The sequence below is a fragment of the Oreochromis niloticus genome, unplaced genomic scaffold, assembly GCF_001858045.2.
Source record: "Oreochromis niloticus isolate F11D_XX unplaced genomic scaffold, O_niloticus_UMD_NMBU tig00000668_pilon, whole genome shotgun sequence".
In the NCBI taxonomy this organism is placed as follows: Eukaryota; Metazoa; Chordata; class Actinopteri; order Cichliformes; family Cichlidae; genus Oreochromis; species Oreochromis niloticus.
This window is the reverse complement of record NW_020327209.1, coordinates 29,137-44,879: the sequence shown is the minus strand read 5'-3', so window position 1 is coordinate 44,879 and position 15,743 is coordinate 29,137. Positions and strand designations below refer to the sequence as shown.

Genomic DNA, 15,743 nt, shown 5'->3' with positions numbered 1-15,743 from the left:
TGAGAGGGAAGCATCCAGACAGGCAGTGATGGAGTCGACCATGTGGGGATAGCGGTGTGAAGATGCGCTGGACAATCAGCAGCTCACAGTCTGCTCCTGAAGCCAAGACGCTGCTGAATAGAAGAAAATAGAAGAAAATGAGGTTGTTGGACTGCAGGGAGGTGTAGACCACAGCTAGAGGGTGTAGACAAGCATCTAAAAGAACTCCACTCAATGCCTCCAGCTGGGAGCCTGTTGATGAAGTATGGAAGTGACAAACATCTATGATCTCAGGGGCAGTAAATAAACACAGTGTTGTTTGAAGGTCTTGGAAGCAGGAAATGTGGGCAGTGTAACATCTGAGAGAGACAGAAGTCCAGCTGTGGTGGCTGAGAGCCTTTAGAGGAGCTACGCTAGTTCAAACTGCCACACAGTGACTGTGATGCAGTCTGTGCCACTTTACAACTTACAGGAACAACCAGGTCCATTTAGAGGGCATCAAGGACGTTTTAGGAGCCAAAGGGGGAACAGAACATGAGTCAGGTGCTGTCAGCGCCCATTCAAGTACATTATCTTTAATGCTCAGGAGGCCGAGCAGCATGTCTGCTAACAACAAGGTTGATGGTTCCACACCTGAGTTGCTCGTGTGTCTATCAGACCAGGTCAAAATACAGATTATAAGACAATCACACACACACACACACACACACACCCTGAGCACCCGTCCGGCAGCCAAACCCATCTGTTCTCTGATTGGATTGTTACATTTGTGATTGACATGACATTGACCAATCAGCTGAAAGGAAGAAAAATTGTGTCAAAATTATTTTTTTTCTCACACGCAGACTTTTACACGTAGTTTTCTGCTTTGTATCTGTAAGCAGACCTTAACAAAAGCTATGTGTAACTTGTGTAAATAGTTCTTTTTACACACAGACAAATTCTCATCTGTAGATGCACAAACATAACATTTCATATATTTTAGTGTGGAAACTCAGTTCACAAATATGCAAGTTACTACGATCTGGTGGAATTCTTAGCCCAAAGTACGTGAAGCTGATGAAGGACCATTGAAAGGGATTACAAATATCTGGCAGAGCTGACCTGCTCACCCAGCAGCAAAACCTCTGATTGGCCAAAATTAATTCTGTGAACAGAGAATGAGCTGAGCTTACATATAATGGACATAACAGCTGATACTGATGCTTCTGCTTTTGATAAGAACAAAATATCATCAACTATCTTATGATTTGTTCCACCCACTCTTATATCATGCACGTCTTGGTGAATGGCCTCAGCTAGAGGTCCAAGTGCTAATGCAAAGAGGAGAGGGGACAGAGGACAGCCCTGCCTCGTTCCTCTTTGCAGTGGGGAGGCTGATGTTTGCCAGCCTACGTCTATTGCAGCACAACTAAGGGAGGATTCAGGGTCACCTGGTCCAGCCCTAACTATATGCTTTAGCAAAAAGGAAAGTTTGAAGCCTAATCTTGAAAGTAGAGATAGTGTCTGTCTCCCGAATCCAAACTGGAAGCTGGTTCCACAAAAGAGGGGCCTGAAAACTGAAGGCTCTCCCTCCCATTCTACTTTTAAATACTCTAGGAACAACAAGTAAGCCTGCAGAGCGAGATTGAAGTGCTCTAATAGGGTGATATGGTACTACAAGGTCATTAAGATAAGATGGGGCCTGATTATTTAAGACCTTGTATGTGAGGAGCAGGATTTTGAATTCAATTCTGGATTTAACAGGAAGCCAATGAAGGGAAGCCAAAACAGGAGAAATCTGCTCTCTCTTTCTAGGCCCTGTCAGGACTCTTGCTGCAGCATTTTGGATTAACTGAAGGCTTTTCAGGGAGTTTTTAGGACATCCTGATAATAAAGAATTACAGTAGTCCAGCCTGGAAGTAATAAATGCATGAACTAGTTTTTCAGCATCACTCTGAGACAGGATATTTCTAATTTTAGAGATGTTGCGCAAATGGAAGAAAGCAGTCTTACATATTTGTTTAATATGTGCGTTGAAGGACATGTCCTGGTCAAAAATGACTCCAAGGTTCCTCACAGCGTTACTGGAGGCCAAGGTAATGCCATCCAGAGTAAGAATCTGCTTAGATACCATATTTCTAAGATTTTCAGGGCCGAGTACAATAACCTCAGTTTTATCCCAGCTACCACAGGGCCAGAGGCAGGCTACACCTGGACAGGTCGCCACTCTGTCACAGGGCTAACACACAGAGACACAACCATTCACACCTATGGACAGTTTAGTGTCAGCAGTTAACCCCACAAACTCCATGTGTTTGGACTGCAGGAAGAAGCCAGAGTGTGTGGAGAGAACCCACAGAGACACGGGGAGAACATGCAGTCTCCACACAGTAAGACCTGATGGTGGAATCAAACTCACGGCCTTCTGTGCTCCCTTAAAAACACGAGACAAGATGAGAGAATTTAAGAAAGGAAGAGAACCTGAGGGAGAAATAACAGAGATAAACGTCATCAGGAGTCATTGTGATATAAAGCAGGGAGTAAAAGTGAGTTTTTAAACAGGTTTATGATGTTGGGGAGGTCCTGATGTGGAGGGTCAGTCACAGCAAGGCCCCGCCTCCTCTGTGCTTTAATGTGGACCTCAGCACAGCGACGAGCATTTCCTCCTCCTCTTCATCCTCCTCCAGCTTCAACTCATCTGTATTACTGAGCTTTTAGGAGACGAGCTGCTTCAGCGTTCTCCTTTTTGTGGAGACAGACACAGACTGAGCTCTGGACTCAGCTTAACCTCGACTCTAAACTGAACCTGCAGTTCCTCTGGTGTCCAGCAGAGGGTGCAGTGAGTCAGTCCCCACAGACCCCCGTGTTAAAGATCAAAGAGAGAGCTAACTGATGAAGAGTGTGCTGTCAGACTGAGAGAGGAAGAAGATAAACAGTGATGTGGAAACACAGCAGCACAAACAGGATGAAGTCCCAGCTTAAGCACAGTCGTACAGTTGTGTTTATCACAGACACTCTACTTCCTGTTTACATCCATGAAGCACAACAAGCTGACAGACAAAATCTACCATTTAAACAACACACCCATCAGAGATCTCCTTCACCTGGACAGCATCCTTCTCTGTGGAGACAGACGGTCACAGGTGGAGCCACACTGAGAATCACAACAGGAGAGAATCTGAGTGATAAAAGTCATCCAGGTTCAACGTTTCTACTTCGTTTGTTTGTTTTAAACATTTGCATTTCAACGTCTAAACACGTTTGTATTATGTGTGTTTTGTTTTAAACTTGCTGACAGAGTGCGGAGCTGTCACAGGTCGTCTTCAGACCTGAGATGGTGAACAGGTGTTGGTTTGAATAGCTGCAGAGATGTTGCTCCTTCAGTGGTGACACTGAGTCAGTCACAGTCCTGTGTTTGATTTTGTGTTCTTATTAATCTGTGGCCTCATCCTGCTTCTTGTGACTGTGTTTGCTTTGTATTTCTAGGTCTTAGGTTTTGGTTCCTGTGCTCCTCGTATATATTTATTCTACATATTACGTGTAAAGAGTCAAACCAAAGTCGTTCTAAAGTAAATTTATGATATTTATCATTTTTATTTTGTTGAGACATTTGACGTTTTTCATGTTTTCAGATAAAATAAACACAAAACAAAATGAAACAAGCTGACAAACCCAAACTCTAAACACTCCCACAGCACAGAGCCTCCTCTCTTCATTGCTGGCTCCATATCTCCATAGAACGATGAGGGTGGGGTCACTTCCTTATAAACCTTATGTTGCATACCTGCACCCCAGACTGGGCCGTAACACCTTCTGCTTAAGTGTTTTGTAAGAACTGTTTTGAACTTTTGTCACTTTGTAAAAACAAGAAAGACATAAGAAAAAAAATGTTTGTTCATATTTGACATTTCCCTCAAATGTAAGTTTTCTATAATGTTGTTCTTCATGAGTTGAACAATGTTTGTCAAATCTGAAATAATTCCTGTAACAAAGCCTGTTTGATGTGTCATGGATGTTTTTGTTAATTACGTTAAATGTGGTCTCCAATATTTTTATGAAAATTACCATAAAACATTAGTTTGGTGTTTGAGGGTTCAAGTGGAGCTGGGTTTCATGTAAAGAGTGAGTTCAGGTTAAAATGAAGTGTTTGGGTGTTCTGATTGGAAATCTCCAACTAGGGTTGATGATCATCAGTAACTGCAGAGGCCTGAGGTGCACGGTGGGGGAAACTTAGTGAGTGTTGTTGGTAGCAGCAGGCTGAGCCTGTCAAGGTTGGAGCCAATCAGAGAAAGTTTGAGCCCTGAAGTGTCCACTGCAGCTGTCACCACAGGGTTTGGTATTTAAAGGTGTTTCAAACGAAGAAAAAATAAAGACAACTCAAGTCAAATGTCCAGTCAAAGGATTTATGGGTGACTCCATCAGGGATGGACCGAGTTAACCGGCATTTCACCTCTGAGAAAGATATATGGAGGCACAGCTGGACTGGCCATCGATGGTGTTTTTTAGTTTTTATGGCCCATGTTTATTATTATCGTTATTAGTTTGTAACGGTATAAACAGTGGAAGGTGGTGGATTGGCCAACTGGTCATGACTGACTCTGGGCTGGACCAGTTACAGCCGAGGAGGTCGAACTTTAAAGTTTCGTATTAGGATGAAATTTGTCCCAGACTTCAGCTACAATGAAACAAAGACACAAAGCTGGAGTCATTCTGTGTCTTTACGCTGCAGCTGTTTCTTCTTCTCTCATTCTCTCCCCTCCCTCTCCTGCTGCTACTTCAATCATCAAACTGATCAATAATCAGCTGATCGCCCACTTTGCCCCAGAAAGAGGAAACCAGCAACTAAAGCACAGCAGCACGTTTAAGCTTGATCAGCTGTTGTTAGAGTTTATTTAATATTTGATGTTTGCTGGAGCCACAGCTGTAAAGCTGCTGGTCATGATATCGGTTTGGATATGTGGTGAGAGGGAAATAACTTTAGTGTTTTGTTTTTTTAAACTTGAGTTTGAACTAATACAAAACGCAGCAATATATTTAAAAAACAGTTTTATTGATTATGAAATACACTCTATTAGAGTCATGTCGGTATGGGCAGATATCCAAATGTATGATAGGACATAAAACACGGTGCCATCTCTAGACTCCATAGTCCCACAGGAGTTCCTCTCCAACCGCGATGTCCCTCAGGGCGATGAACAGCACACTCTCCCGAGGACCAGCAGGGAAGTTCATTGTGAACCTTTGTGGCCTCACGTTTGGATTCCTTTGGCAATGGTTGATTTGCCTTCCATAGGAGTCCTTGTGCAGGTGGCAGGCACAGGGGGACGCAGTGGCATCAACCCTGTGGCACTCGTCCCTGTAGAAGAAGAGAGACCCCGACTGCCGCCTCCGATTCCCTGCAGCTTTGGTGATGCACGTCCCGTGGTAGTCGCAGACGACGTCTCCTTTGTTGAAGGGCATCAGGGCGATCACACCTGTGAGCAAACAGGAAGTCATCATAAGCTCTTTAGAAATGTTGACTTGCTGTCAAAAGAGGGTGTGGTCCAAACGATAGCTGCATTTACCTTTGCCCTTTTCCTCCCTAAAGTCCTTCAACGACAGGCCCTTCCATTTCTGCTCTGAAATCGAGGACATGAGGGACTGGCTGTCCTGGATCCTGGGCTGTGGAGCAACCCAGGCCTGTAGGACGGCATCAACAGTGGGCTTGTTGGTGAACCAGGTCTCCTTATCTAATGCCATCTGTACTCTTGCACGCTGAGGGGCGTTGCCTCTTCTGACACACCCTGTCCCAGAGCGAGACGTGAGGAATAATGCAAGTGATAAAATCAACCATATGTATATATTTGAACTCTGTGATGTGAAGTATTACTGAGCTATTTGTATATATTAGAGCTGTAAATAATGGAGGCAGAGCGTCCATTAGCATGACGTGCCCGGGGCTTACCGAGGATGTGCTGAACTCTCTGCTTAAGCTGATGCTCCCTCCACTTGCGGTAGTGGGCTCGGTAGTGTGGAAAACCAGCCTGTACACACCGACGTTTTGAAGGTGGCTCTCCATTTACGGTTACTGGGAAGGTCCGCTGGAAGGCATCCCATTCTCTGAGTGGTAGGCGCTTTGTGGAAATGGACCTACACAGAATGAGAGAGAAATCCACCAATAGTTTGGATGTGGAACCTTGTAAGGTAGGTTTTCTTGTGCTAGTGGGTAACATAAAAAGGAAAAGCTTACCTGGCCTGTCCCGAAGTTTCTACTCCTCCTGCTGAGTGTGACGCTGACCCAGCTGCAGGATCCTCAGTGTCGCTGCGCAGGTATCTAACCAAATTAGAAAGGTGAAACAGTTATACATCTACCAACAAACGCAGCAACACATGTGGCTGTGTGTTATGACCACACTAGCAAAGTTTTGCCAGTATGGATCCAGTGGTGTGCAGCACTCACCTGGCCCTCAGGCGCCCTACATCTAATCCTGGGTTGGTCAGAGGGACCCCACCTTCTCCCAGGAAGAACCTGCCCCCATCATCACTGCCAGCTCTTTGGTTTCGTAAGGACACTGGGCGGATGTTCTTAAAGTAGCACTCCAACAGCTGCAGAGACAGGAGCCATCAATGATGACTATAAATCACCTCCCAGGGTCCATACAGAGCAGGAAGAGAGTCGCTGCTGAGAACAGAGGACTTACTTCTTCTTCCTGGATGGTCATCCTCAAGCTTTCCCTTCGCTCCATCCAGTCCTGCACCTGTGTGTGTGGGACAAAGTGTTGGAGCTTAGGGTGATGCACACTTACATCAACTATCACTTAGAATTTACTGTTTTTGTTGGCGGCGCTTACAGAAAAATCCTGAACAGCACTTGCTGTCAGTCCGTGCTGTAATATCAGGATGGCCTCGCAGTACTGCCTGAACGTTGTCATGGCAACGTTGGGGATGCAATCACCGCCTGCAAGCTTTTGGTGGAAATACTCGATGTCCTTTTTGGCCACGGCGAGGACTTCCTTCTTATCAGACCTGTTGCAAAGGTGACAGCAGTAAGACGGTGTTGAAAGTGCGTACGTGTCATGCAGTATGTGTGAGCCAGAGTGGCAATAAGCTCATCAGACCTCTGTGTTGGCAGCACTGTTGGCCAGGTTTGGGGAGCATCTGTGATGATAAAGCCACGACTCTGAAGGCGACTGCAGAGTTTGATGCAAGATGTTGTGTCCTTGCAAAACTCCTGCAGCTCCGAGAAGCTCCAGAGTCGACCTTCCCTAGAAAACAGCTCCTGGGAGGCAGTAGCTCTGGAAGCTTCTTGCTCCCTCTCCTGTGCTGTGCCGTCTTTGAGGCACACTCTGCTCAGGTGAGTCGAAATGGACAGCTGGGGCTCGTTGCACAGCAGGCAGTACACAACATTTTTCTCCATGTTGTTTGGACTGGAAATACAAAGAGAGAGACAAACTCTGCATTAGAGCTGGGCGATAAAACGATATGTATTGCGAAATAACTTTTTCTCGATAGAAAAATTTAACTATTACGATAGGCCTCATCTCTCTTGTCCTCTTAAAAGAAAAAAAAGAACAGCCAATCCAAATTAAGTAGCGCAGAGCCGAACCAATCACAGCCGCAGCGTCACGTCACGTGACTTGTTACGTACAGCACAAGCACCAAGGCGCACATGTGTATTTGTTTGGGAAGCAGCCAGCCGGGCTGCCCAGGTAATGGAGGAAATGAGTTTGCCGACTAGAGAAAAATCAACCGAGAGCGTGAGCGAAGATTACCGAAGAAAAAACAGATGATGGCTCCAACGCCGGAGAGCTTGTCGAACGGAAGGGCCACAGAAGTTCCGTAGTGTGAAGGTATTTCGGCTATTTCAAGTCTGACAAAAAAGAGTAGCGCGCACTGTAAATTGTGCCGAAAGCAAGTCTGGAAATACAATAAAGCGGTGCATGCTCAATCTCTGACTGAAAGCGCTAATTCGGCATTCGGCTTTTGTCAGACTAAAGTAACTGTTAAAACTGTTTGAAAAGCTAAGCTATACAACAAGGAGAGATTGAGAATTTCCTTTTAGTTCTCAGTTTATTCGATATTGACAAAAGTTAGTCAATTTTGTCTGTTCTTCTGTAAAACGACCTAAGATTTATTTTTAGAACTAATATTTTGTTTCTAAGTGGAACTGACAATTTAGTCTGTTTTGTTTTTTCTATTTTGAAACTTAAACGCTTTAGCGGCTGCCTTTTGTGTAGTTTGCAATATTTGCCTGTTGAACTTCTTATGGGATTTAAATCAAAACAAGCTGCTGATTATTTCACATTTTACTTGTGAGCAACGGCACATTTAAATCTTACAAATATAGTTATTTGGCTTATATCGTGATATATATCGTTATCGCCTGAAATGAAAAAAAAAAAAACCATATCGTGATATGAAAAAATCTTATATCGCCCAGCTCTACTCTGCATATCACTTTATAGCACCAGTAGCATGTCTCTGTATGATGCAAAGCTAGCTATGTTGCTACACTGGACACCGAGCAGTACCTACTTTAAAACTGAACCTTTGGAGAAACAGCAGAGGATAAACAAAGCACACAATGTTCTGCACAAACAGATTTAACTTTAGCACATGTATAAAACATGCATGCACACGAGCAGTTTGTTCAGCTTCATAGAAACCATTTCTACAACCAGCAAACGCAAAGAAAACAAGCCATGACTAAAACAGCGGTTACGTAAATGAGCAAAAGTCTGCTAAACAAACAAAACTGAACCAGAAAGGCTCCAGACATCATGTAACCACTGTTTGACAAATGGTCCTACCCGTAGGATAATGTTACGGTGATGTCTGACAAACCATCCCACTGAACCGAAGCTGCAAATTCGATAGTTTTGTGCCAAAACATGGCATTTTCACTTTAAAATAACAAACATTCACAATGGCTTAAAACAATATAGTATCCAAGTCAATAACATGCTAATACTTCCAAGTATGAAAACGGAGCAGCATTAGATCACCCGGTGTTCCAGATTAACTGGTGATGGTGAAACAGATGGTGGATTTTTTAATATTTTGTAGTTAACAGCAACAAGACTGATGGAGTGTGTTTGAGGGAACCTCACAAATGTCACAGATGAAATATTTAGTGTTTATTTGCTGGTTTGTCGGTAGCAGCTCCTGAAAAGCAAGTCTGCCACACTTCTGTTCGACTGTCACTAATTGATCTGAGACACCAGTTAATCTGAGACACCGTCTCCGAAAGGGTCGGAGCACCTTTGCAAACAGTACACACACCAATACACACAAGCACACATATTAGGACTAAGTCCAGCAACACACTACAGTGGAACCCCGACTTACGAAATTAATCCGTTCCCGACGGTCTTTGGTAAGTCGAAAATTTTCGTAAGTGGAAGCACCCATCGCACCTTTTGAGTGAGACGATGCTGGCTGGAGACGAAGTGGTGGTGGAGGCTGAAGAAAGCATACGTATGCATTAGAGATGGACCGATCCGATATTACGTATCGGTATCGGTCCGATACTGACGTAAATTACTGGATCGGATATCGGTGAGAAATAAAAAATGTAATCCGATACATTAAATATAAAAAAAACACCTCACAAAACTTGCGACACGGCGTAACTCGGCTCATAACCGTAGCACGTCGGAGCAGTATGCATCACGTGATAGAGTGGCTGTGGCGTGTGAGACCTGTCGGGGGTCTGGTTGAGCATTTGTAGCCTCGCTACCAAACCAGCATTTCATCTCTGAGAAAGTTATCCCAGAGAGAAGTAAAGCAAGTGTGTAAGTTCATCTCTGAATGTTTGTAAAGCATTCCCACCTTAAGCTTAACAACCGATATATGGAGCGAGTGCCTCTTCTCCCTCCCTCCCTCACCTTCCTGCAGCTACTTCAATCGTGAAACTGCTTAATGATCAGCTGATCGGCTTTTCTGTCGCGAGTCCGTCTCTCTTCTTTGTTTTTGGCCCACTTTGCACCAGAAAGAGGAAACCAGCGGCTGAACAACAGCAGCACGTTTAACCTTGATAAGCTGCTGTTAGAATTTTTATTTAATATTACTTTCTACACCAGGATCCTTTTCTACGTAGCTGACGGCTGGTAACTGTGCAGGGGCGGATCTAGCAAAGTTTAGCCAGGGGGGCCGATAGGGCATGAACAGGGAAAAGGGGGCACAAAGACATACTTTTCTTTCTTATTCTCATTTAAAATGTCTAGCTTTTAATAAATAATTATCTGAATCTTACACCCAAAGTTTTAATCTGATGTAAAATGTATAGAAGTCCATTACTGTATATAGTAACTGTTAAGTCTAATATACCCTAGTAAGCTATAGTACTTTTTTCTTTGACAAGGTACCGTCTGTGCAGTCTGCAAATCTGTTGAAGAAAGATGTTGAATCTATTTAATTATTCTTGAAAAATAATTTAATTCTGTGCATTTTTTTTTTCACCCTGCATCAAATTAAAGTTGATTACATCGATTAAGCATCATGAGGTGGAGGGTGGGGGGTGGTTCCCTATTTTCTTTTGCTGGGAGTTTGCAACCCTATTAGTTAGGTTGCTTAATATTTCTGCTAAGTACTCTTTAAAATACCAGAATAAGGAGGATGGAGTAGGTTTAAGTTTATTAGATTGATCAGTGTTACTGAACTATAAAATATTTTGGGTGCAGTGTATTTTTTACATACAGGTATAACAGAATAGCTTTAGTGTTATTGTTTATTTAAACTTGAGTATGAACTTATACAAAATGCAGCAAGATATTAAAAAAACAGTTTTATTGATTAAAAAACACTATATCGGATTCATATCGGTATCGGCAGATATCCAAATTTATGATATCGGTATCTGTATCGGACATAAAAAAGTGGTATCGTGCCATCTCTAGTATGCATGCATACATACAGCACCACCACGGGGGAAACTGGCATAACATTAGGGTGTAAAGTTCTTGATTTTTTAATTCAAAGATTAATCAGGCTTTAAACATAAGGAGGTAGTGCAACAGACCCTGAAGTGCACATTAAAGACCAGAGAAAACATTATTTTTATTAACAAAAATGTTTAATCCACCAACAGCCCTGACATCTAAAACACTACAAGTAAAAAAAGAAAGGAAACAAAAAACAGTGTAGTCATTCACACATTTTTACACAATTATTAACACTTCAGCTTTCTTTGTAATGTCTGCTTGTATTTGAAGAAGTACCGCATTTGGGTAAAAATATTACCAATAACTCAAAATTAGAGGAATAAGTGCATATATGCATGCATGCATTCATATGCTGCATGTACATAACATTCTAAACATTAAAACTAAAACTTACATATTTTTTTAAACTTGTATAATTTTTGTAATTTTCTATTTTATAATTTTTTTTAAATTGTATATTTTTTGTGCATTTTTATGTTTTTTAACTAATCACTACTGCTACTTTCATTGCTTTTCGCCTTCTAAGGCACACTTTCACCTGAAGGTTGACTTGTTGCTGGCCTCTTTGTGAAAAATCTATCCAACGACGTCTGTCTCTGTCTACTTTTCAAAATGGACCTGAAGTGGGAGAGGCAGACGTCACCAAAATGCTCTATAGCACGAGCGGTAAAGTTCTTTTTAGGGTGATTTTTTTCGACAAAATCGGCCACCCTCTGAAAAGCGCAGAGAATGTCCTTGATATCGGCCGATGGTATGACGGCCTCCTCCTCCTCCTCGCTGAATTGTTGCTGTACTGATGAGTGCAGCATCGCCTCCAACTCTTGCAGCTCTGCCGTTGACAGCTCCTCTTGATGTTCATGCACAAGGTCGTTTATATCCCCCTCGTCAACCTCCAGTCCCAGGGCGGTGCCAAGATTTACGATCTCCTCAACCTTGACTTCAGGTTGAGGTTCCCCCTCAAAGCCTTCAAAATCTCGAGGGGCAACAGCATGAGGCCACAGCTTCCTCCAAGCACAATTTAGCGTTCGAGGACTCACCTCCCGCCATGCCAAAGAAATCAACTTGAGGCATGCAACGATGTCGAAATGATATTTCCAAAACTCCCTGAGGGTGAGCTGCGTACTCTCTGTTATGTCGGAACACCGTTTGAACATGTGTTTTGTGTACAGTTTCTTTAAATTAGAGATCACTTGCTGGTCCATGGGCTGGAGGAGAGGGGTCGTGTTGGGAGGGAGGAAGAGAACCTTGATGAACGAGAACTCCTCCAGGATGTCGTCCTCGAGGCCAGAGGGGTGGGCGGGGGCGTTATCGATGATCAGCAGGCACTTCATGGGGAGATCGTTCTCCTCGAGGAACTTCTTGACAGCAGGGCCAAAGACCAAGTTGACCCATTCGACAAAGAACTGTCGGGTCACCCAGGCCTTGGGGTTGGACCTCCACATAACCTCGAGCCTCTCCTTTAAAATTTTGTGTTTCTTGAAGGCACGCGGATTCTCTGAGTGGTACACTAGGAGTGGCTTGACCTTACAGTCCCCACTGGCATTAGCACACAGGGCGAGGGTAAGACGGTCCTTCATGGGCTTGTGGCCTGGCATCTTTGTTTCCTCCGCGGTGATGTACGTACGCCGTGGCATTTTTTTCCAGAGGCCGGTCTCGTCACAGTTGAATACCTGCTGGGGGATGTAGCCTTCTTGATTTATAAGTTCCTCAAATTTTTTAACAAATTCTTCTGCAGCCTTGTGATCGGAACTTGCTGTCTCGCCGTGACGCACAACGGAGTGGTTGCCAGTCCTCTTCTTGAACCGACAAAACCACCCATGTGATGCCCTGAACTCTGGGGAGGTTAGGGGTGCCTCCTGCGAGGACGTTGATGCTGTTGGCTGCTCATCGGAAGCTGCCTTACTTACTAAATCATTATAAATTGAGGACCCTCTGTGAGGGTATTGCCAGTCTTTCCCTTGTCTTTAATCCAAAGTAGGAGAAGCCTTTCCATCTCGACGTGTATGGGGGTCCTCCTTTTGGACATGATGGTGGTGCCCATTGAAGGTTTACCTGCTTTGATGACGTCTTTTTGTTTTATAATTGTTCCTATGGTCGAAGGATTTCGGCCATACTCACGTGCAATAGCACTAAGTTTCACACCTCGCTCATATTTATCAATAATTTCTCTCTTTGTTTTCATCGAGAGCACTTTACGCTTCATCTTCAATTGCTAGCTGCGTGGTTCAAGTGGAACAGCGAAGCGCAAGTACGGAAGCGAAGGGGTTGTCACATGATTCGGAAGGCATTGTGGGCATTGAAGGCTCAGCCAATCAGAGCCAGCAGATTTCGTTACGCGGGCATTTTGCCGTAACACGGGCAGAAATATTGCCGTTCAGTGCCTTCGTAGCTTGAACTTTTCGTAAGTCGGGGTTCCACTGTATTCTGCATTAGCCAAGTCAGCTAGCATTAGCATCGAGCCACCTGCAGCCTGAACCCACAATGTACACACAATGACCCGCATCGTTTACCGAGATGTGCGAATGACCGAACAACATCCTGTATTGTGAGGTGTGCCGTGCACATTCATTGTAATGCGTGTTTACTAACCTGAGGCAGTGAACCTGCTGTCAGCCTGGGTGACAAGTAGACGAAAACACAATAATCTTCTTTAAACCGTGAACACAAAAGACACACATGCTGTGAGGGGCGTTAGCTTCACAACAGGAAGTTCTTTCTGTGAAATTCTTCTTCTGCGCCCCAGAACACTGCTCAGTACCACCATCGCGCTCTGCGCCCTCTAGTGTCCGGATGTAGAATAGCATTTTAATGCCTGAAACTCACAATCCAACAAGCGGCGACAGGTTTTTGCAACGTTTTTAAATTACAGTAACTTTTGAACCGTTCGCTCAATTGAAACTAATCCAATTGTTTCTGAAAGCAGAGACTCTGCGTTTTCTCTGTATTTAACTTTAGCGTGAATATGCATAAACAGTTTGTTCAGCTGATAGAGAAGTCACATATGAAATTACCTGATACTTGTAAAAACACCAAAGTTGGCCGGTGTACTGTCGCTGTAGTTTCTCCGTAGCGTTACATCCACCTGGAAGTATGTCTGTGAAGGTTCTCAGTCATCCAGCTCAGCGTAGTGTAAGGAGCTACTGATGGAGAGTCCCACATTTAAGCCACATGGGAGTGTCCCCAAGAGGGTCATGGACCCCTAATCATCCTCTTATGCCTAATCATATGAGCCGAGGCGTGAAGATAACAAAGCCAGCAGACAGGGTAGCACCTTTGTCTCTCATGCATGAAGAGAGACGCCTCTGAAAAGGCTTCCAGGCCTCTTTAAGTGCAGTCACCCCTAACAAAAAGGGATAAAACTGGATTATAGATGGCAGACAGTTGGTGTCATAAGCCACCGCCTCTGTTCAACGATGGTCGTTCACACAGGACAAAAGTATTGCACACTCACACATGCACCGATAACACAGCCCCCCACTTCCCACTTCCTCTATGGACCACCACTGTGCAATATCAATTCTACGTGCAATAACTCAACTGTATATACATAACACTATTTATTACATATTACTTTTCCTTTCTTTCTTAAAACTACGGCTTGTATATTGTACATTTCATATATATATATATATATATATATATATATATATATATATCTTTTTCCCTATGTTAATACTGCCCATATGTACATAGCGCTGCAGAACTGTACCCCCCCCCCCCCCCCCCCAGCATGTTTACAGTTTACACTGAGTAGGAGATGCTCTGTATCTCATTGTACAACTGTATAGTGACAATAAAGGCATTCTGTTCTATTCTATTCTATTCTATTCTATTCTATTCACATCTGCTTTTCACGAGCTGCTGTCTTCCACGGAAAAGCATTTACAATTCCTTATCAGCTGTCAAAGGGTTTCCTACAGCTCACCTCCTGCCTCTTCACAGCCAGGGAGCTTCTAACGACCTCTGACCTCCTGTAGTTTGGAGGTATCAAAGTAACCCATGACAGTAATGTTTATGCTGAGAGATGGCTTAATATGATGGAGTTGGTTCATGAGGAGATTTACTTGTTTGAGAGGAATCAGTAAATATGGTGAAACTTGAGTGAATGAAACTAGGTCACCGGGTTTTTTATACTTTTTGTTTCTTGTGTTTATTAGTGACTCCAGGACTCGTGCAGCTGTTTGTAATCACAGCAAGTTTCACAATCCCAGCTTTAGTTTTCCACTCACCCTTTATTTACAGACAGACATCAGGAACATTGTCAGCTCTGTTTTGCCTGGTGATGTTTTTGTTTTCACATTTTTGGGTTTAATCCTTTTAAATAAACTATAAAAAACAATCCATGTGTCAGAGCCTTGTTTGTGGTGATTATTGTAGATTCAAGATTCCTTATTTGTCACGTGCACAGTTATACAAGTACAACACGGAGTGAAATCTATCCTGACACGCTCCTGCACTGTGCAAAAGGGACAGAAGAACATTATATTATATACATTAAGTACACAAAATATACATTGATGTATATATTATATACACTGTAGGTGTTGGAGCTGTTATCGATGAGACACTGTCCTTCTCCCTGCCGTCTCTCGTCATGAGATCCTCCACCGATGGGCCAAAGCAGGCTGTCATTCCCAGAATAGTCCCAGGTCTATATCTTACAATAAAACACAGACCTTTCTCTCCTTCCTCCTCCTCCTCCTTCATCCCCTCTGAAGATCCAGAAAAGGGTTCAAAGAGTCTCCACTCCCTGTCAAAATTAGGGCTAAAAAGTTTTCTCCCCCAATAAAGATTAAACCATAAGCTGGGAGGGCTGGGTTTGTTTGCTCTCGCTGGTCTGATCGAGCATCCCTGATGTTT

At 43.5% G+C, this 15,743-nt stretch overlaps 1 protein-coding gene across 3 annotated transcripts; it reads right to left on the bottom strand.

Moving 5' to 3' along the window:
• Positions 1–4,442: 4,442 nt before the first annotated feature.
• LOC106097348 (uncharacterized) lies at positions 4,443–13,624 on the bottom strand. Of its 3 annotated transcripts, XR_003217382.1 has the most exons (11): positions 10,846–11,021; positions 9,289–9,425; positions 7,059–7,367; positions 6,792–6,966; positions 6,642–6,698; positions 6,401–6,546; positions 6,191–6,274; positions 5,906–6,090; positions 5,526–5,744; positions 5,017–5,435; positions 4,443–4,486 (listed from the first exon to the last, which is right to left on the bottom strand). XR_003217382.1 is itself a non-coding variant. In XM_019350418.2 (10 exons), the coding sequence occupies exons 1-10, from the start codon at positions 10,879–10,881 to the stop codon at positions 5,098–5,100; spliced, it is 1,686 nt and encodes a 561-aa protein (XP_019205963.1). In that variant the 5' UTR covers positions 10,882–11,021; the 3' UTR covers positions 4,991–5,097. The 3 variants fall into 3 exon arrangements, 2 of the variants coding, with proteins under 2 accessions (XP_019205963.1, XP_019205964.1); XM_019350418.2 differs by lacking the exon at positions 4,443–4,486 and having other exon boundaries at positions 4,991–5,435; XM_019350419.2 differs by lacking the exons at positions 4,443–4,486; positions 9,289–9,425; positions 10,846–11,021 and adding an exon at positions 13,473–13,624 and having other exon boundaries at positions 4,991–5,435.
• Between the last annotated feature and the right edge of the window lie 2,119 nt (positions 13,625–15,743).

What these genes read in the sequence shown, in the direction of transcription:
- LOC106097348 (XM_019350418.2), bottom strand. Translation starts at nt 10,881, where the DNA reads ATGCCAGTTTCCCCCGTGGTGGTGCTGTATGTATGC. An exon ending in GTCGGGAACGGATTAATTTC is followed by an intron (nt 7,368 to 9,288) that starts GTAAGTCGGGGT and finishes TTGTATTTCCAG; the next exon opens with TCCAAACAACATGGAGAAAA. An exon ending in GTGCTGTTCAGGATTTTTCT is followed by an intron (nt 6,699 to 6,791) that starts GTAAGCGCCGCC and finishes CCACACACACAG; the next exon opens with GTGCAGGACTGGATGGAGCG.